The sequence below is a fragment of the Tachypleus tridentatus genome, chromosome 13 (genome assembly GCF_004210375.1).
Source record: "Tachypleus tridentatus isolate NWPU-2018 chromosome 13, ASM421037v1, whole genome shotgun sequence".
NCBI classification, from domain to species: domain Eukaryota; kingdom Metazoa; phylum Arthropoda; class Merostomata; order Xiphosura; family Limulidae; genus Tachypleus; species Tachypleus tridentatus.
Genome location: NC_134837.1, coordinates 21,407,034 through 21,429,247, shown reverse-complemented (window position 1 = coordinate 21,429,247; position 22,214 = coordinate 21,407,034). Strand labels below are relative to the sequence as shown.

Genomic DNA, 22,214 nt, shown 5'->3' with positions numbered 1-22,214 from the left:
TAGGAATAGCACAGACAACCCATTGTGTAGCTTTATGTTTAATAACAAACAAATAAATTTATATATTTAAATATAAATTTTAGAGAGCTGAAGTCTTTCATGGATTCATTCTTTGAAAATTTGTGTTATTACTTTTGTTTAATTGAAAAACAAAACAAACTTTGACGTCGCTGAACCAGAGACATTAGAGTCATTTACAACATTACAAAAGAGCTCCGATATATACAATGAACATATATATGTACATATGGCAGTTATTACTTTTTATATGAAAGTCCTCTTAAACTTGCATTTGTAGTACTTTTAACTGATTAAATAATCTTTAAGGAAGCTAAACCAGAAACCTTACAATCACTGGCAACATTATCAAAAGCTTCAATGTATATAAATGTGTGTATGATGGTAACGGGGCTACAATTTTAATAAACTTTGTAGAACAAGAAGAATTACCTAATTTTATTTTATTTTACGGACAAAAAGAATATTTTAACCTATGACGGTTTTATGGAAACCACAAAGTTGAAAATAAAAAAAAAAGCTGCGTTTCATGAGTACGTTTGGTTTAATTTGTTTTGAATTTTGTGCAAACCTAGAAGAGGGCTATCTGCGCTAGCTGTCCCTAATTTAGTAGTGTAAGACTAGAGGGAAGGCAACTAGTCATCACCACCCACCGCCAACACTTGGGATACTTCTTTTACCAACGAATAGTGGAATTAATCGCACATTATAACGCCCTCACAGCTGAAAGGGCGAGCATGTTTATTGCGACGGGGATTCGAACCAGCGAACCGCTGTTAAGTCGAGTGCCTTAACCACCTGGCCGTGCCGGGCCGCTCCTGAGTACGAAAAAGAAGGGAAACAGTTGTATGAACGTTGATCTATGTTGGAAAACATATTTCAGAACTGTGCAACGCTATTGAAACCTCAGTCACTTATTACTGTTTTATTGTTCAATTTAATATCGAAAATAAAAAAACTTTATTTTCTAACTTCTGTATAACATTTACATTTATATATGTCTCCCCAGTAGCACAATGGTATGTCTGTGAATTTATTCTGCTAGACACCAGCTTCCCCGTCCCAAAAAAATATACTCTTTCAGATGTGGTGTTGTTGTAATGTTACAATCAGTCCCACTATTTGTTGGTAAAAAGAGTAGTCTAAGAGTTGGCGGTGGATGTTGATGACTAGCTGCCTTCCCTCTAGTCTTACACTGCTAATTTAGGGATTACTAACGTAGATAACTCTCGTATAAATTTACGCGAAATAAAATAAAAAAAAGCCAAACAGCAACCGAGTTTTGATACTCGTAATTGGTAGAGCATAGATAATCATTGGTGTAATTTTGACCTTAACAACAACACTGGTTAAGTATTTGTTTGTTTGTTTTTGAATTTCGCGCAAACCTACTCGATGGCTATCACCGTTAGCCGTCCCTAATTTTGTAGAGTAAGACTAGAGAGAAGGCAGCTAGTCATCACCACCCACCGCTACATCTAGGTTTGCTCTTTTACGAAAGAATAGTGGGAATGACCGTCACATTATAACGCCCCCACGTCTGAGAGGGCAAGCATGTTTGGGATGACGGGGATTCGAACCCTCGACCCTCAGATTACTAGTCGAGTGCTTTTACCACCTGGCCATGCAGGGCCCTGGTTAAGTGAAAGACAGACCATTTTGTACAGATAGTCGACTCTTCTAGATGCTTGGCACGGACGGAAAAGGGCGTACAGTTGTCTACGAATAAGTACAGTTAATTGATTTCTAGACATCTGTCTCTTCTAATAATATTAAGTAGTCAATGTTTATTTACACAGTTTGTTCTTAAACTTTCAAAAATTTATATATGTTATGTTTATAACCTTAAAAATACGCTGCGTTAACGCACACAGCAGCCGATATCATGTTGTAGGTTACACAATTTCCTTTTCTATTGTTTGAAACATACTTTTAATTATAACTTCATTTCCATAAAATAGCAATGATTTTATACGTATTTCATTCAACTTAGAAATATTTGTAGATGGCCATAATTGAATTTTACCATGTTTTCTCACTTTTTTGTTGATGGTTTTCTTTAGCAAAATAACTAATATATAACTGTTACCACTTTCAGAAGTTGCGTTTGCCAAAAAGAGTGAAAAAACACAGCATTTTATAAACACTGATAGACCGTATTTTCGGGACTGGGAAAGGTTATAAAGGCTAGTGGAATAATCCAAGAAATGTGCAAGACCAGAAAGGCACAAGAGTTAGCGGTAGACGCTGTTGATTAGTCTGTCCTGTTAGTTCAAAATTAGGAACGCCTGACGCAGATAACACTTAAATAGCTTTTCGCGAATATCCGAAAAGAACAATAACATCCGAAACGATGATTGTCTAAAAGTTGTGGACAAACTTTGGTTCGGTCTGTATGTACGTATTTGTTTGTACATATGAGAGAGTGATACATATACGATTAGTACGATTTGTCTGTTATTTTAATTAACTATCATCAAACCGTGAAACTCACGGAAATATTTTTTTCTAGAAATAGCTTAGCTCTGAGTTAAAGTATAGGAGCACAGTTGTAGGCACATCTAATGATGCACAAAGTCTTACAAATCAAAATTAATAAATTAGTCATAAACTTCTTTTTGTAATCAGCTTTTAAACCTTTATTTATCAGAAATTACTATTATGTTTTCAACAACGAACACAAGACACATTTGAAGTAAACAGTGTAATATCTGCAGAAATCTGATTTATTTGTTTGTTGTTTGTTTGTGAATCTCGCGTAAAGCTGCACGAGGGCTATCTGCGCTAGCCGTCCTTAATTTAGCAGTGTAAGACAAGAGAGAAGGCAGCTAGTCATCACCGCCCACCGCCAATACTTTTACCAACGAATAGTGGGACTGACCGTAACGTTATAATGCCCCATGGCTGAAGTGGCGAGCATGTTTGGAGTGACGGGGATTCGGACCCACAACCCCGAATTACGAATCGAGTGTCTTAACCACCTGGCTCTGCCGGGTTTTGTTCATTGTTATTGAAACCCGCTGTATAGGGTTATAAGCCTTCAGAATTAACGATGAGTTACTAGAGAGAATAACAATGAGTTAAGCATGACTTTAAATCAACAACAGAAGTTAAAACATTAAACATTTTTCGAACATTCGTGACATAGATTTACTTTTGTTTATATTATATAGTAAATATTTGAATGCTGTGAAACTTTTTAAAACCAATTCTGGTGATTGTATAAATGCCTATTCAAAATTTATAGATATGCGAAAAAAAGAATAAACGACAATAAAACACCATCACCATCAGGATAAAAAAAATTTTATATGTCATGAAAGATGATTCAGTTTTTAAAAGAATATTGATATAAATTTTTGTCATTATGGTCCATTTCAGGCGTACTCTTAATTTTGAAAATTATACTTTTAATAATTATGTGGTTGACAACTAGCATCAGACACTGATTTCTTAAACTTCCCAAATCACAATTCAATATAAAAATGTCAATCTAACGAATTTCACAATAAAAAGCGGTTACAGAAAAGTTAAAGTAGTGTTAGAATATGAAATAGAAACATTATTACGAAGGAAAATTGTGTGTAAAACTTAAACAGTAAGAAAATAACCGAGGTAAATACAATTGTTAAGACTACTTTAGGAGTTGAGCATTCAGTTTTTTTGTTCAACAAGTGCAATGAGTGGGTTTTACCTGAGAATTCAGGACTGATACGTACATTTTATGGAGATAATAATGAAGATGTACAATCTGTACATAGAGTTTGTAGGCTGGAGGAGAAGATGGAGGCTATTATATATAAAGTAGAGGAAATGGATGAAGTATAGACTGTGGGCATGGCAACAGGATCTCAAGCTTTTACGTGCAAGGAATACATCAGTTTACGATGACTTTCGGGAAGCTAAAAAAAGAAAGTACTAGTAGGGCTAAAAGTAGCAAATTTAACTGTAATGAGCCTATTCTATTGAGAAACAAATTGCAGGTCTTGGCTTCTTCAGCCCAGGAGGTATTGAAAGGAAAAAAACAACAACAAAAGGGTTAAAGAAGGATATGGATGATAGATGCTATAGATGATTCCTTGACAAAGCTTTAAGGTAGAATAGCCTGTGAGATAAACAGGGATAAAAGAATCATATTATGTTATCAGCGGTGAAGGATATATAACTGACGGAGCAGGATATATAATAAATATGGTTAACAGATGCAATTGTTGTGGTGCATGTAGGGCTAATGATGTACGGAAGAGTAGGTCAGAGAAACTAATTAATATATAATACATTTAAAGAAAATAAAGCCGCAACCTGATTTTTTTTCCGTAGATAATGCTCAGAATTAACTGTTGGGATGAAGCTATATGTACGTTATTAGGGATAAGTGTGGATTAGTATGCTAGGATAAACAGATTAGCTGGTTGGACTTGTGAGATCAGTTCAGTGGAAGAAGAGTACTTTTTGAAATGAATGGTTTACATTTAAATAAGATGGAGGGTTAGCTTTTTTGCTGGGGATATTAACACAGCTGTAAAGAAAGTTTTAAACTAGGAAGAGATAGTGGCGAGGGTCATGAAACTAAATGTAAAGAGTGTAAGAGGAAGGAACAGTTTATCATAGGAAACGAATATAGAAATAGTTATGAGGGTAGGGTTAATGGTTACTATTGTAATGCTAGAAGTAATATAATATATGACATTAGAAGACCAGCAGAAATAGAGGATCTTGATATAATGGGAATAACTAAAACAGTTAAATATAGATGTGTAAAATAAGAGTTACATTCTATTGAAGTTTATGGATATTACAGATAATATTAAGGAGTTTGAATGTATTTGGGTTTCTTTTAGTGGATATAAAGGTGAAAGGTTTTCATTGAAAATTTGTTACAGACCACCAAATGATACTGATGAAATTAAGGAGAAACTTAATGATATTAAGATTTCAGCTGTTAACGAAATCATAGTTATGGGCGATTTCTATTTCAAGGAAGAGTTTCTGGAAACAGTTCAGGATACATTTCTTCACCAATAACACAAAGAACCTACAAGAAACAACTCTACTTTAAATTTATTGCCGATTTTAAATACAGAACTGATCAAGAGGGTGGAAACTTGGGTACAGAACTGATCAAGAGGGTGGAAACTTGGGTACCGAACTGATCAAGAGGGTGGAAACTTGGATACAGAACTGATCAAGAGGGTGGAAACTTGGATACAGAACTGATCAAGAGGGTGGAAACTTGGGTACATGAGAGAGCAACTCATAAAGTTCAAGACTTTGCTCCATACGGAGATAAGAAATACTCTTTTGTTTACAAATTTCATAAATGCAAATTTCGAGAGAATGCGACAAGAATTATCTGTTGTTAATTGGACATCCGAGTTACACTAATCGGATGTGGAAAAGTGTTTAAAAGGTTAAATTTAAGTATTCAAAACAAACATTCTTTATAGAAAGGAAAGAGCATCTGCAAGTGAAGAAAACAGGTGGGCTCAGTGAGCATAGACAAACTTACAGAAAAACATATTTAAATTGACTGGAATAACAGGAAATTGTGTATAAGATGAAGAAAGTTGGTGAAACGGGAAAGTAGAACAAAGAAGGTAGTTTGGTAGTCTTCAGATGTTGTGGAGGCTGCAAGTTTAATTGAGTTCAAGAGAAAGTTTTATAATTACATGAACGATAAGGACTGGCTTTAAGATTCAAATTGTTTATTAATAATTAGGCCTTAGAGGATGGAACAGCCGAGATGAACTAATAGATCCCATGTTGTCCCGAAACGTTACGTTACAAGACCAATGAAACGTTCGACATTAATCGTGAAATAGCAAGTCAGACATTAAAAATACTTTAAAAAATTAGCAAAATGAAAATAAGTGTAATTTAGGTTTTATGTATACACAATGAAGAAAACCTTTCAGTCGCATATACATTTTATCAAATGACAGGGAAAGGAAAATGTACACAACTTTAGTGCTTACATGATATAGACACTTTGTGGACACTTCGCAAAAGTAATAAGAGTATATTAGTTTTAACTAGTTCAAGTTATAAACAGGATCATCGTATTCACTTCAGAGGCATAGGTAAGAGTCTGGTCCATGAAAAAAACCAACAAACTAGGCATATTGATCATTTATTTTTTCAGTTTTTATATATGTACCAGTAAATAAATAATTAAAACTATTATAAATAACATTATATTTGATTTGTTTTAATGACTATTTTATTAAACATTTCATCAATTTTAGCTTTTTAAATAGAAAACTGGACTGGAAAACTTGGAAAAAAAATTGGAAATACGCCATCGATTCATTTTCTAGAGTATTACGTTTGATAACAACTACAAGTTTTTCAAATAAATAATTTCGTTTTCGATAACACAGTAGTCAGTTAATTATTCAAGGTTTAGCACTTTTAAGTATAATCAAAAGTATTGTACAGACGTTAAGTTTTGGTATCTCGTCATAAATCGAGTTATGAAATATAATAATAAACTTTGAGTGGTGAAAAATATTTATTTAGTCAGTTAAACTGCATCGTGACAGATAATACACAGTACTGATACTGAAGAGTTCTGTTAAAGGTACTCATACCAATTGAAACGCGAAGTTTCCAAAATGCAATCGAGATTGAAACAAATGAATCAGGAACTTCTCTCTTGTTATATTAGAAACATTCTTATTATTTGTTCTAAACAAAAAGGAACGTTTTAATAAGTCTTTTGAAATTCTTATTGTGAAAGGTTTAAATTACAGTTTTTATCAGACAGGGTGAAATAAATGCTAAAATGTCGTTGGTAAGATGATGTTCCATCGTTAAAAGTTGAATTTAACCAAACGCTATTTGCAACAACCACATCACGATTAGAAATACGCACCATCCTAGAAGTTGAAGAAATGACCATAATTGCCACTCGCGTTCTTTTTGTTGTTAAGATAAACCTATTCCAAGAAAAATAGCGAATAAAACACGCTCTAATCGACAATAATTTTCCTAACTTTTCAAACCTTGGCAAAATTATACTAAAGGAAAGGAGCCGTGCGTGTTTAAAAATTAATGTTTTCTGTATATTTGAAATTCTGTTGTTAACGTTAGTATACTGAGACTTAGAAGTTTCAACACTCACGTTCGAAGCTAATAATTAGTCATAACGTATTATAGAAATAATTATATGCAACACCATTAAATGTATAGGTCTTGTATACTTCACTTTTATTGGAAATTATTAGAAAAATGAAAAATTGTAGTTAACAACTAAACTGGAGATTTAATATTAAACACATTAGTGAAAACAACTTTTTGGAAGAGAGGATATTCGTCCGTCACGGTAATATTGAGAAGAATGGTGGTTATGTTAGTAAACGATATTGATGTGCCATCACTCGCAGACTGCCAGACGGTTACATAATCTGCTGCAACTGTAGAGCCATCTTCACAACTAATTAAAATATGGTAAAAGAAAATCAAATTTCAGATGACGAAACAAATAACTCAAGAAAGGATCACAGTTTATGACTATTAATAAAAGAGTTCTAACTGTGAGCGTGTCTGAGAGTTGTTTATCTGATGCAAGTTTAAAAATAAATGATCAGAGAATAATAAAAATAAAGCAGGAAAGTACTTTAAGATCAATGAATGTATGCCCAAAAAATAACCTGTTTTGAATCCCCGTTGCAAAAATATATTTTGCAAAGTAAATATAGTTTATAAACACACATGTTACACATACATACGAGATGATATAGAAAGAAAATGTAAAATGTAATCCGAGGGTTGAATCCCCGTCGGCCCTTTCAGTCGTGGGGCGTTATAATGTGAGGATCAATCCCACTATTCGTTGGTAAAAGAGTAGCCCAAGCGTTGGTGGTGGGTGGTGATGAATAACTACATTCCCTTTAGTCTTACACTGCTAAATTAGGGACGGCTAGCGCAGATAGCCCTCGAGTAGCTTTGCGCGAAATTAAAAACAAAAAAAAAAAACTCTTTCGAAGTTTCTCTCTCTCTCAAAAAAAAAAAAAGTTTTGTAATCCCATCAATTTGTAATAACGAATATTAAATCTAAAATTAAATAAAGACAAACTCTTGAGTGAATACAAAACATAAAAGAGACTTAGGCTCTACATATACCAACTTCTGCTCAGTTTCTTTCCACAACAGGTTAAAAATTTCTTAACTTGTCAATAATGAGGCGTTCCCACGGTTTGTGTAAATATACGCAAATGTTTTTCTTGGATACACGTTATTAAAGCAGTTACATACACTTGTGAAACTTCTGGAACATGGAAATCACGAAACTGCAGATTTATTACAAGTGATAAATTTATTAAACGGTTTACATCCTCACTGCAGATATACTGATAATATTAGCAACACCACACTTTCCCAACATACCCTGGTTACTACTGAAAACACTTAACGAAACTTTACAGAAATGTAAATATGCAAGTCTCTATATTTAATGTATAAAAATATGCTAAAAATTAGGTTTAGATATCCGTGGTGGGCAGAACACAAATAGCTTACAGTTTTATTTTGTACGTAATAAGAAAGCAAAAGAGCAACAAGGAAAATTAAAATAAGTAACACTTCAGACAGTACAATAAACCCTAGGAATGATCCACTAAATCCCCGTTCTCCAACACTAAGAAATAAAGGATGGATCCACAATTTGTAGTTAAACAGAGAGCGATTTTTAAAACACGTTTCTTCCCTATTGACAAATCGTTATTCGACATTTTTCATAAAAATCTAATTTAAAGTTTATTTTATTAATACGCTTAGTATTAGTAAAAAAAACACTTACGTACTAAAACACACTACAGATATCGCATTCATAATCATCGCATATTTGTTTCGAAACTTAAGCGCTTTTATTTCGTAACAGAAAGTAAATTCCCTTAAAGTGACAAATTTACTGCGTATTACGGTTTATTGATTATTATGGAAAGAACAGTTTGATCTTAATTGTGAAGGAGAATTCTTAGTGAAAATTAGGGTACTGGGCCCATAGGGTATTCTCTTTCCACCAGTCTTGGTTATATGGATATGTTTATTTGTATCTACCGATAAACATTACGTTAGAAGTTGTAAGATACTTATTTGCCATATATTGTCAGACTTTTTGTACATTAAACTTTTAATGATTAATAAAAAACGTACATCATACAAATTAGAGTTTAAAGGTATTGAGCTATTACTTTGTACATTTCTAAGCAAAGTGTGCTCATGTTTCTTTCAATCTGATTTATATCACATATAAATTTTCAACATTGTTCGACCTTGTTTCAAGCTTCTCTCATTCTTAAACAAATGATCCATAAACCTATAGTAACTTACCTAAACCCCTTTTCATATGTAATTAATGCGTTTGTATAGACTTTATATTCTTTTATTTCATAGTACATACCAACACTAGGGGCCATTTCGTATAGTCATCTCCAAATTTGAACTGACGGGGAAGCTAGCTAGTCAACAGCTTTCACCGCTAACCCTCGAGCGGCTCCTTTCTGCTCAAATGACAGATATTAGATTCTCCCTTAATAGCGCACTTCACGCCCTCTGAATGCGGAACGCGTTTTTGTAGCAGCACGTCACGAGCCATAAGTTATAAAACAAATTGAACCTAACTTTTCAAAAGTAATGATTCAATTATTTTCCAGATTATAGTTTCTACAAGTTGGAAAACTTGTAATAGTATCTGTTGAGATTAGTAAAACTAGTGTTCAACAGCATTCATTCAATCATATATGTAATGGTAGGTTGGATACTAGGTTCGAGTTCTTTATTAATATATCCCTGATAATACAGTCGTATATTGATTACGGTTGATTCTCGAATGATCGGTCGTTAAACAATGGCTGTACAATGTTAGTATACTTTCCATTTTATAAAAGAATTATTTTTCTTTTCAAAATACTTCCAGAAAAGATTCTTCTGTAAATATTTTTTGTTTTACTTTTGGCATCATGTTTGTTTGTTCACACTTTTTACTTTGATCATAGCTGGCTTCTCATGCTGTACAGAGGTTTGTTTGTTTTTTTAATTTCGCACAAAGCTCCACGAGGGTTATCTTGCACTAACCGTCCCTAATTTAGCAGTGTAAGACTAGAGGGAAGGCAGCTAGACATCACCATTCACCGCCAACTCTTAGGATACTATTTTACCAACGAGTAGTGGGACTGACAGTAACATTATATGCTCCTCACGGCTGAAAGGGCGAACGCGTTTGGTGCGACGGGGATTCGAACCCGCAACTCTCAAATTACAAGCGCCCTAACCACGTGGCTGTGCCTAGCTAGAGGTTTGAATATATTACAATAAAATTAATTTAAATAAGCAAGTAATATGAAAACCACAGCCGATGTAAAGTTGAAATGAAATGGTAAATATGGTAATTACATGCGACATTGTTTGTAATTACGTAGACAGAGTGATATTTCGAAATTAATCGGGAAAAGTTATGTAACACCATCCTCTTGCGCAAAAAACATTAAAATCTTCACAAAGATTTGTTCAGATAGGAAATGTTTAATATTGCGATATCCTTTGTGTTCTTACGATTGTTGTAACTTCGCTCTATAACAACCGCCATTTTCATTGGAATACTATGCTTTTAGACGTTTCTTCAATTTGTCTTTTAATAAATTTAGTTTTCCTTTGTTTTATCAGCGGGCCTGTCGTTTTCAGTTACTTTCTTTACAGTACAAGTTAAACGATAGTTGATGTTGAATTCTTGATCGATTTATTTTCTTTCCTGTGCTCATCTTTATGACATTTTTTGGAATCCTAAACAGTATTTTGTTCCTTATTTTTAAACACTTATTACGTTATCAACAACGCTCCTACAATTACGTCATTAAGGCAAGTAGAAAGCATATTAACGTTTCTGTATAAGAAGGATATTCTTTTTATAGTTCTTAATGCGTCATTCATGAAATCGGCCTTCGCTTTGTCAGTTGCCTCTGGTTAGTGTTAAACGGCAGGTGTGTCTCCCCCCCCCCTTATTATTTCCGTTTAAGAGACTTAAATTACCCATCATGCATTTTACTCACGTTCTCTTTATATTGTTTTTGAATTGCGCGCCAAGCTACACGAGGGCTATCTGCGTTAGCCGTCCCTAATTTAGTAGTGCAAGACTAGAGGAAAGGCAGCTAGACATCACCACCCACCGCCAACTGTTGGGCTACTCTTTTACCAATGAATAGGGGGATGGGTAGTGACATTATGACGCCCCCACGGCTGAAAGGTCGTTTGGTGCGACGGGGATTCGAACCCGTGACCTTCATATTACAAGTCGAATACCTTAACCCACCTGGCCATACCGGGCCGATTTTGCAGTAGAAGCAGATAAGATAACTACTCAACTATATCTGGGTCTTCATAAATCTAATAAGTTGTTTCCGTTAAGTGTTTTTAACAATTGAAACATTCTGCATACTTTTATAATTCCTGGTGATTATGAATGCATTTTTGTGAATTTAGTCTCTTAATATATATTAACTTACTATTGAACATCCCCCCCATTGCATATTAACAATAAAAAAACTATTTGAATGTAATATATGTATATAGCATTTCAGTTTGGTTGTACAGTATACACTGTCCGAATCGCCAAGTTTAAAAATAAATAACATGAAGTTTAAATAGCAATCAAGAGTATATGTACAGGTAATTCGGTTTATTTATTGCCCCATCACAACAAAGCTAAAACTTATGTACGTGTGACAAAGCAAAGCACCAGACTATTATATCTCCTCAACTCGTTTGTCAAAAGATTCGGATGAATTCAAAACAGAAAGTACTGCACGACACAAGAGATATATAGCAAAGACTGAATTCATGATTCACTCACCCTATTTTGCCCAAAGAGAATGCTACAAATTTTGATCTTATCGTGGAATTTCGGAAGGCTTGTTCGATCTGAAAAAAAAAAAAACAACATAAAAAGTTCCAACTTAAAGTTTAGAAGGCGGAATAAAATCTTGAAGTTAAGCTTGACACGTACATAGTATTAAAAATATTTTATATGTTTCTCAAGTACAGTAAAATGCTATAACAACAGTAGGCGACAAGTATAGGGTGGCCCGTAAGTCCCTATCCATGCATTATCTTATGTATCCAGTGTATCTGTGTGCTGTCCTCTCATTCTCGCTGCATAATATTATGCGACGCCATGTTCTTCAAGTGTAAATGGGCTTACATTGGCCATATTTCTCTGAAAAAAAAAACAAATTTATAATACATGCGTAATTGAATGTAACATAATAACATATAGATGGGTAGGGACTTACGGGCCACCCTGTACAAATAGTAAAGACAACATATTAATAAACGTATTTAATGGAAAAATAGTACAAATTACAGGTCTTATAATAGCCTCTTGTGACGTGTTAGGTACCACATCCTTTATTCTTTTGGTGGACAATTTGTTTGTTTTTAATCACATACCTAAACAATTTTTTATTTGTAAAATTTCACTACTTTATCTAAAGTCTGCGCTTTTGTTTGCATAAATTTTGCATCTTTTTTCCAGTTACTTGGATTCATTCGTAGACGGTTCATTTTTAAAAAACAGATAACACTTAAGAGCCAACGTAAAATATGCCATAAAGCTTAAAAACTTAACTAAATTACCTTAGCTGTAAAAGACGACTCATTGTAGAGTTGCTTTGTGTCCGATTGCTTATTTCCTTGTAAACAAGGTGTAGTTCCATTTGTTTGAAAAATCACACTTCCAGTAAACAACATCCATTTCTTTAATTGACTGTTTGAGAAATCTTTCAGAAAATACAAATTACATTTATTATTATGTAGAAAAACGCATACCCGAACTGAAAAGGGTACTTTATAAACTAGATATTAAATCTTTTGTAAGTAAAACTTTTTATAAATTAGCATTGGAATAAAGCTTCGTTATCGTAACGTTTAATCATATTTAACAGTTATAAATAGGGTTGACTTTATAGTTTTAATTTTTTTTAATAATACGAAGTAAGCTTACTTGTTACTAGTTATGTAAAATGTAACAATAGAAGTTTAAGAATCTTAAAACTCACTACAAAAGAAAAAAAGTACAAATTACGTATATTTTAACCTGTTACAAAAGTAATACTGAACGCTTAAAACGATTGATTAACGTTTTAATAAAAAACACTTTACAAGTGTTCAAAGTTCATTTGGCCTACCAGATAAGTGGACTCCTTGAAAACGATAAACAGACGTTTTTTTACACAAGTAATTGAAATCCTTTTGGAGACCTAAAATTGTTAAATTAATATTACATAGTTGTATTTTTGCATCAAAAATGGCAAATAAAATATTCACTCATAAAAATAATAAATGTTAAATATGCTTCAAGATCAATATGAAACATTTTGTTTGAAAAACCTTTGATGGAGGTTTAATGAACGGTTATAAAAGATATTGATGGTTTTCTTCTACACTACTAGTTTTTGTTTATGGAAATACACAAAATTTAACTTGAGAAAAAAAAAAGTCCTTAGGATATTGTATTCTCTTTTATTATAATAAACTACAGAAAAAGGTTTTGACTTTAGGTTATCTTCAGGCTAACAAGGTTATTTAAATCAAAACAGACCATTTCTCTATTTTCCATCGAAAATGTCTTTCAATCTCATACAAAAATTACTATATACTTAATTCGGCGTTTAATATACCTTCTTTGGGAAAAAGTATTTCATATTAATGTGTGGAAAGTAAATAATGTTACGATGGTAATGTAATGAATGTCCAAGACGGTAAACAGTAACTTGCAAAGTTGGTAATGTTAAGATAAAGACGTGAAAGGTTCAGAAATGACTAAGTAAGGTTAAACAAATGACTATAGAATATTAAAATACATGTTAATTTATCTACTCTTCAATTTATTTGAACTATATTCAACATGAAACTAAACCTGTAAGAATAGCTACTCCAACAACAGCCACTGTAATTCCTACGAATACCAGGCCAACAAACACGCCGAGGAAAAGAGAACCCCAACGGTTTCTGTAACGAAGATTAGACCAATTAACTGCTTCAATGTTGACGTAACGTCCGTTTCGAGTGAAGGGATTGGGCCAGACTGTTTTTTCATTGGTGTTGCAGCGTTTACCATTAACCGTCGTTGTACACGTTTCGGATGATGGTTCATCTTTCTGTAATGACGTGTTAGTTTCGGAATCATCTCTAGGTTTGTGTGCTGTACCATTGTTTTCAACTTCGCCTGGGCTGGAACTATCATGTCGTACGCTACATTATAATAATGAACTCGAAGTTTAAAAAAATTAAAGGTCTTCATTGTCGTTTACCAAACTTACATGATAAAGAAAACTATATCTGAAATTACCATTGAAACTAGAATCACATTAATACGCGTTATTTTTAATAAGCTTCTGGCCAGCTCTTTACGATAACTGCCTTATTTAATTTTAAGTTTTCAGAAATATGACATACCAATTCAGCCTTCAAAACACGTTTTTATTCTTTCTAATTTTTGCAAAACGATAAAAAGACATTAATTACAAAATTTCCAGGAAATGTATCTTAACCGGAAGCGTAAAAAGCATTAAGTTATTCACTACAGTCTTAATTATGAAATACAGTACAAAAGGGCAAAATTTCAAAAGAGAATTATATTAAAACGCGTAAAATTTAAACTTCGCCAAATTATTTTTGATAAAACTACACGACTGAAACAAACTGTCTAGCTACTGAACGTATTTCATGTTTTTCAGTTTTGTTATAATATTATTCATATATTACCAGCATAAACACTGGTGTAAACCATACAACACAAACAAAAGATAGACATACAAAGTAACAGATGCAAATCGCAAACTTTCGACAGGTTCTAAATCAAGTTTAGAAAAGTATTTCAAAAAGAGCATACTTCAGATGAATAAATGTTAGAGTTCTGTCATCGTTGTCAGAGGTTCTGTTGTCTCTCCTTTCTTGGTTAGATGAACAACTCTACAAAAACAAACAGGAAACAATTAAAAGACATTAAACAGACATGTGTGAAGATAAATAGCTTAAAATAAAACTAGTTTGAGTAAACTGTTATTGTGGTTTGTTGCTAAGTTATATAAAGGGTTACTTGTGCTCAGTCCACTGCGAGGAGTCTAACCACAGATTGTAACTTATACCTGAAGTGTACGGTATACCTTTAATAAACTGTCATCCTATCGGTTACCTCTTTAACCAAGAAAAGTTTAAATACTCCAATCAGTGGCGGATTTAAGGTTATGTGGGCCTAAGGGCTAATACAATTTGAGGGCCCCACATCCCATATAAATTTTTTTTTACATGGGATAAAAATTACTAGTGAGTCACCATTAAATACATGGGCTCGGAGGCTGGACCTCCTGTAGCCCCTACCTAAATAGGCCACTAAATAGTATATAGACACACACACACACACTCTTGTAATATTTCAATTATTTCACAAGATCATCTCGTTTCCGTTTTTTATGTTGTATGTTTTGCCTAAAGTTTCGTCTAAATAACACTAAATTTAACCCACTTTGATACAAATATATTGGGTATCCTAAATATAAGCAGTCGATAAAAAACATGACTTGCAGTGAAAATGTAAAAACGTTAATTTCAGAAATATAAGAATCAAATACAATAAGACGTAAACAAGTAGTAACATGGTTTGTAGAACGTTATTCATCTCCATAAAAACCCATCGCATATGCCTAATAGCTGAATAATTCTTGCTGATCTTATTTATATTAATAAACAAACAATACATGTATTCGAGTCACCTAGGAGAAAAGTTAGCATACATTACATACACAAGTTGTAGAACAGCTGCAAATTATAAAGTTTTGTGAAGTTAATAGCGGAACAGAAACAAAAAGGCTCTGTCCACTCAATTACTGTACAGACCATAAATGAAAAATTTGTGAAAACAACCGAAAAATAAAACGGAGGTAAGGCCCAGGTCAAAGTTGGGGTATTATAGTATACTGAAAAGAAACAATGACCTAACGGCAGCCATTTAAGTTAATAATCGGTAATTATAATATATATGTCTTATTGAAAAAAAAACAACTGAACATTTTGAAAAGTTCGTTGTTTTTTCTACTGCAAAGTGCTGCACGGGAAAAGTGTTCTAATTATACTCCTTAGTCATACATACTTCATTGCATCAGTACGATTCGATGTAACAAAATTCATACATTTTAGTGGTATAAAAAGTGTACCTTTTTAATATATAAAAAGTATTACCCTGGATTAAAAGAAACAAACAGAATTTTTAAAAATTCGAGTTTAATACTACATTTAAAACTTACATCAATAAAGGTACAATCAAACCCTCTTGTATAGTCCTAGTGAAAGTCATGTTCTTGCTGCGTGTAGAACACTTATGTAAAGTTATATTCAGTTATAAAGAAATGGTTATTACTCATATTAGTTATTTTTCTAGTTGTCTGAATCTTGAATACTCAAACTGCGATTTTTTGTTGTTGTCATTTAGATGTTTTTTTTAGATTTTTGTTATTCTATTAAGTAGATGGCGCTACATCCCATACGCCTGAGTCATCACTTCTTTGATTCAGATGTTGAATTTCTATAGAACAAATGATACGATTTTATTATTTCGGTCACAAAGATAGACGGCCACCCTACTGAGTCATTACAGTAAGATTAAGTATTATGGATTTGTAGCAAGGTGTAATGTAACATACACAAAGTTTAGCTGGTGTGAGGTGCGACTAATGTAAACAATATCATTTCCAAGTGAAAAGTGTTTGCGGGTTTTAGTTTCACACCAGATGATAAGAGTGAATAAAGACTACTTAGGTACAAAGTTCAAGTTTGTTTTAACATCTCTAATGATATGCATAGATAGATTGGATTTGAAAATCTAGGAAAATATTCTCAAAGGAATTCATGTTTCGTTCAACACTCCGTAAAAAAGGCCTTTCTAAATATTTTCTATATATATATATTTAGAAAGTTAAAGTGTGACATCATCTTTGCTTTCAGAATCACGTTATATTATTAACCAAGATTTAGGTATTCAAATCACATTTAAATTGTTTTTACCATAAAATAACCAAACATTTTTGTACTAAAGGTTTTTCTAATAGTTTTCACTTCTGAAGTGTTAGAAAGTCTATATCGGTGTTTCCCAAACTTTGAGCATCTATGCACCACTTTTGAGGTTTCAGTTTTATCGATGCCGGACTGCTATCTGAGGTAGAAAGATGGTCGCATAAAGTTTATTAATATCATCCATTAAGAGTAATTGTAAAGATGAAGATGCGGCTCAACATCAATAAGACGATTTCAAGCTCAAGGGAAAAGCGTTTTAAAGCAGGTGCACCCATTTATTTTCTGCCTGGTACCACAATTTGGGACACACTGGTCTTATATTATCAACTAATCCGAAGATGCGAATAAAAATATTGTATAACAAATAATTTCACCTCGCAACTTCACTTGGGAACATATACCTTTCAAAATACAGGGAACAATTCTCACTAATACTTCAATACAACTTGGGACTCGTGCAGGAAGAGTCAGATTTTTTAATATGAAAGGGCTTATTAATACATTAGGTTGTCCACAATTAAATGTTTTTAAACTGCGAAGTTTGGAAAAGTACAAACCAGTGTTGTAAAACATGCTTTAAATCAAAGTACACACCAATTGCTTCAACACACTTTTGCCAATGTCTGGGCCGTTGTGGTACAATCAACACACAACTTTTACGAAACGATGGTACTTTCTATCGTGACAAGCATATCTGCATTTGTAAGCTTCTACTACTAGTAGTACAACAACATTATTATTCACATATTCCAAATTATGAAAATAACCAAATTAAAGAGCACTTCTTCAGCTCAGCGGCTTAAAAAGCCAAAACTAGGAAGACAGTTTGAATGACATATTCTTACTTGATCAATTGTACGACCCTGTAAATCTTGACTTGTGAACCAGTTTTTTCGCATGTTTCAGTCTGCAAGGATTTATCAGTAAGAACATTTAAATATAAAACTATGCAGAAATCAATATGCTAACGAAGCAATACTTAAAGATGTCCAAATGAACAAGTTTTCATGAAATATTAGTAGTAATCACAAGTAGATAATATTTAGGAAGCATGTTCATAAATAAGTCTAAAAAATTTACCCTGCGTCTTCCAGGTCGAAGGTTACGTCGCTCATTGTCCTTAACCTAGGCCTAAAGAAACGTTTGTGCCCGGCATGGTCGAGCGCGTAAGGCGTGCGACTCGTAATCTGAGGGTCGCGGGTTCGTATCCGCGTCGCGCTAAACATGCTCGCCCTCCCGGCCTTGGGGACGTTATAATGTGACGGTCAATCCCACTATTCGTTGGTAAAAGAGTAGCCCAAGAGTTGGCGGTGGGTGATGATGACTAGCTGCCTTCCCTCTAGTCTTACACTGCAAAATTAGGGACGGCTAAGGTTTCTCCTCCTGGTTGGGGGTTGTGCAGTAGGCTAACAATCTGCTCACTTAAAAAACCAGCCTGTTAATGAATCCGCAAGTGATTGCGGCCCTATGTTCCTTCATGGAATCGAGAGGCATAATAATAATAATAACAATAATAAATAAAGTAACGTTTCGATACTAGACAGTAATCAAAGTTCTTCTATACGACCCAGAATAATATATACAAGTTACCTAGTCTACTACAGAAGCGCCAATTAATTTTGTGATCATTTTACGATTATCTTGTTTATTTATTTGTTATTTGATACTAAGGTAAACCAGTCGATTGGTCTAATTTGCCCGTTTTCCATCAAATAATGACATTTTTACTTGTCTCAATCTTGATATTAATGCAACATTTTAAGAACATATGAAAAGTAACTTCGGAAAGAATATTCGGTAACAGCAGCCATTTGCAAAATTTCGTAAGTTTGTTTTGGTTCCGTTCAGACCATTGTGATCAGTTGTGTAACCATTTCTAACACGAACCTGTTCTCGGTAGGAGTTTCCTGCAACAGATCAGCTAAATCAATTTTTTTTCAACACAACCCATATTATGGCTTCTAAAATACTGGTAATAATATAGATATTGCAGTGGTAATCAGGTATACACTTTCAGAGGTAGATACGATAAGCTTGTTTGTTTGTTTTGAATTTCGCACAAAGCTACTCGAGGGCTATCTGTGCTAGCCGTCCCTAATTTAGCAGTGTAAGACTAGAGGGAAGGCAGCTAGTCATCACCACCCACCGCCAACTCTTGGGCTACTCTTTTACCAACAAATAGTGGGATTGACTGTCACACCCCCACAGCTGAAAGGACGAGCATGTCTGGTGTGGCAGAGATTCAAACCCACGACCCTCAGATTACGAGTCGCACGCCTTAACGCGCTTGACCATGCCGGGCCGATACGATAAGCATTTAGCTCACAAAAAGCGAGCAGAAGCAAGAGGAATTACGTTTCGCAAGTCACTTAACAATCCACGAAACATCTTTGTAAGATTGGTGAAAGCACCGCGACCTTATTTTCTTTTTTTTTTTTCAAAATTTAGCTCATCAAAATGAGGGTACGTCTTCGACGCTGGGAAATACGGTTCCTTTCTGCATTTGACGGAAATTTAGTTTGTTTACAACGTATTTTAAAATATTCAGCAAGAGGTTTTATTATTATTATTATTTTACGTATTTTCCTTAAAGTATATTAAACGAAGGTGTCAAAATCTAGATTAATTTTAAGTTTAGAGTCATATGGTGTTTGGTGAAATTTGTCTTTAGCACTTAGATTTCATAGAGGTTTAAACTAAGTAAAGTGTTTTATATCTAGTAACGCTTTTGGAACCATATTATTTCATAAATAAAAACGAATTTCTTAATTACTGTACGAATGAATGGCTAATTTCATGGCCTGGCATGGCCAAGCGTGTAAGGCGTGCGACTCGTAATCCGTGGGTCGCGGGTTCGCGCTAAACATGCTCGTCCTCCCAGCCGTGGGGGTGTATAATGTTACGGTCAATCCCACTATTCGTTGGTAAAAGAGTAGCCCAAGAGTTGGCGGTGGGTGGTGATGACTAGCTGCCTTCCCTCTAGTCTTACACTGCTAAATTATGGAGGGCTAGCACAGATAGCCCTCGAGTAGCTTTGTGCGAAATTCCAAAACAAACAAACAAACAGGCTAATTTCATAAAATTAAAACAAGAAAAGTCAAACTCATTATAACATTCGGTTTGAGGAATGGGTTTAATAATATAGCTTAATGATGTGAAAAATACACTCAAAGATAAATAAAAGTGGAAGAGTAACAGAAAAATAAAAGATGGATGTAAACCCATAATTTTAGGGAGCAGTTATGTGCGCACAAACAGATTTGAACTTTAATATAAACAACATAATTTATTTTCCTGTACGATGTCCATCTGATTAGTTATGAAAGTAACTGGAGGAGTTTAATTGGTACACTGAAGCCTCTATGAATCAGGATGGGGGCCTAAGAAACAGAGTGCATGTATTTTACGAGACATTGTATATGTCACGGTCACGACTGCACAAGTGCCCTTAATGAAACCACAAAAACGATGCACAAGTACCACGATGCTTTGTCGAATCTCCTAAATATTGAGAAATCAATAAACATAAAATTGATCGTTATGAAAAGAAATAGAAGCTTACTGATAACGATGTCACTAAAGTAAGAAGGCAAAACAGAAATTGTATGATTATAGCTGTGAATCAAAGTTTATTCTTAAAGGGAGGGAAAAAGTTCTTCGCTTAGACTATTTCTTAAACAGATCTAGCCATAAAAAATACAAAGCAACGTACAAAAAGAGAGAAAAAAAAGATAATTACTAGGTATTAATGTCTACTTATTCTTATCATTTTGGTGCGACGTATTACAAATACAATGAATTTATTTCGAGGATTCGATGAAAAGCGAAATAAATCCTTGTTGCGCCTATCGGAAATGTAGGAAGGTTATATCGTATATCAGTTTATTTCTTCATGCGTGGTATTATACTCTTCAGTCACTACAATCTGCTGAATAAACATTTTTGAGGAATGTGGATTTTTTTTTTAATGTTGTCAGAAATGGAAAACGGAACCTTTCGTTTCGTGCATTACTGTGATAACACGATTGTACAAAATATAACTGGAAGTTGGAGCGAGATCGAAAGAAAGGCCACGTCAGAAACGAGGTGTGACAAAGAGGTTCAAATAATTAGGTTATTTATATTAATAATATATTTGCTCTTCGAAATCCTTATCGTGCCAGTAAAGAATGAAGTAACTGAAACTGTTATCTTTATTGGGATGTAAATCTTATTTTACAGGCAAATAAATTCTACTTTTAAGAAGCAAATTCAAAACACAAAAAACGTTACTCCCAATAATTACCCCATGATTGTGTATTTTTTTTACCCCGAAGTGAAAAATGTTATAACAGGGTGTAAGAACTCGCTTCCAATCATTTATATTATAAATTAATTCTTAAAATAAAGGACTTACGGTTTGAAGAATAGTAACGGGAAATTTCACAACTGTATTTTTATCAGCCATATGAACTTCCTACACCCTCATTACAAAGGAAATTCTTTTTATACTCAACGTTGACCTTATTTAAATAATACGCTGATTGTGATCTTCTGCTCGATCACGCTGTCATTCTTAGTTTGTTTGGTGTTAAACGTGCACATTAGGCTTAGCTTATTTCTGGTTATAGGGTAGTATTATTACTTGCATATCTTGTCGTACGAGATATTTAAATATCTACAATGCTTGCTAAGAAACATTACGACTGTGTTATGATGAATCTAAAGTTTGAAGCACACAACCATCGTATGTTTAAACTGTTTCAAATGTTTAAGGAATCAAAATGTAATATTATACAGTATTTAATCCCCCTCTCTTTCAAGGTTTTTTATTTGTTGTTTGGTATAAAGATGATTTTAGTCGTCTTAACACTCCATTAACTCTCTAATTTGACATTTTTCTTACGAATACTTCTTAACGCTAAATATTATGGATCATTTTTGTTTCCCTGGGGTTATTAAGGCAAATAATTTGAATACATAAATACATTTTGCTTCTGATATTTGATCCAAAATATAAAATACAGAAAAATAGAAAACTTTAAGCCTGTTACACTGTCTTTTAAATTTAGATTTCTTTTCTCCCAGAAATAAATTAATGAATAAGATAAGAAAATTGAGATAGTTTCGCATTTAATTTCCTAACGGAAATT

At 33.6% G+C, this 22,214-nt stretch overlaps 1 protein-coding gene across 2 annotated transcripts; it reads right to left on the bottom strand.

Annotated features, from left to right (window-relative positions):
- Positions 1-6,516: 6,516 nt before the first annotated feature.
- LOC143239204 (uncharacterized) lies at positions 6,517-21,631 on the bottom strand. Of its 2 annotated transcripts, none has more exons than XM_076480098.1 (7): positions 21,479-21,631; positions 14,906-14,985; positions 13,931-14,250; positions 13,200-13,271; positions 12,649-12,791; positions 11,867-11,934; positions 6,517-7,453 (listed from the first exon to the last, which is right to left on the bottom strand). In XM_076480098.1, the coding sequence occupies exons 1-7, from the start codon at positions 21,527-21,529 to the stop codon at positions 7,270-7,272; spliced, it is 918 nt and encodes a 305-aa protein (XP_076336213.1). In that variant the 5' UTR covers positions 21,530-21,631; the 3' UTR covers positions 6,517-7,269. The 2 variants fall into 2 exon arrangements, with proteins under 2 accessions (XP_076336213.1, XP_076336212.1); XM_076480097.1 differs by having other exon boundaries at positions 13,931-14,265; positions 21,479-21,630.
- Between the last annotated feature and the right edge of the window lie 583 nt (positions 21,632-22,214).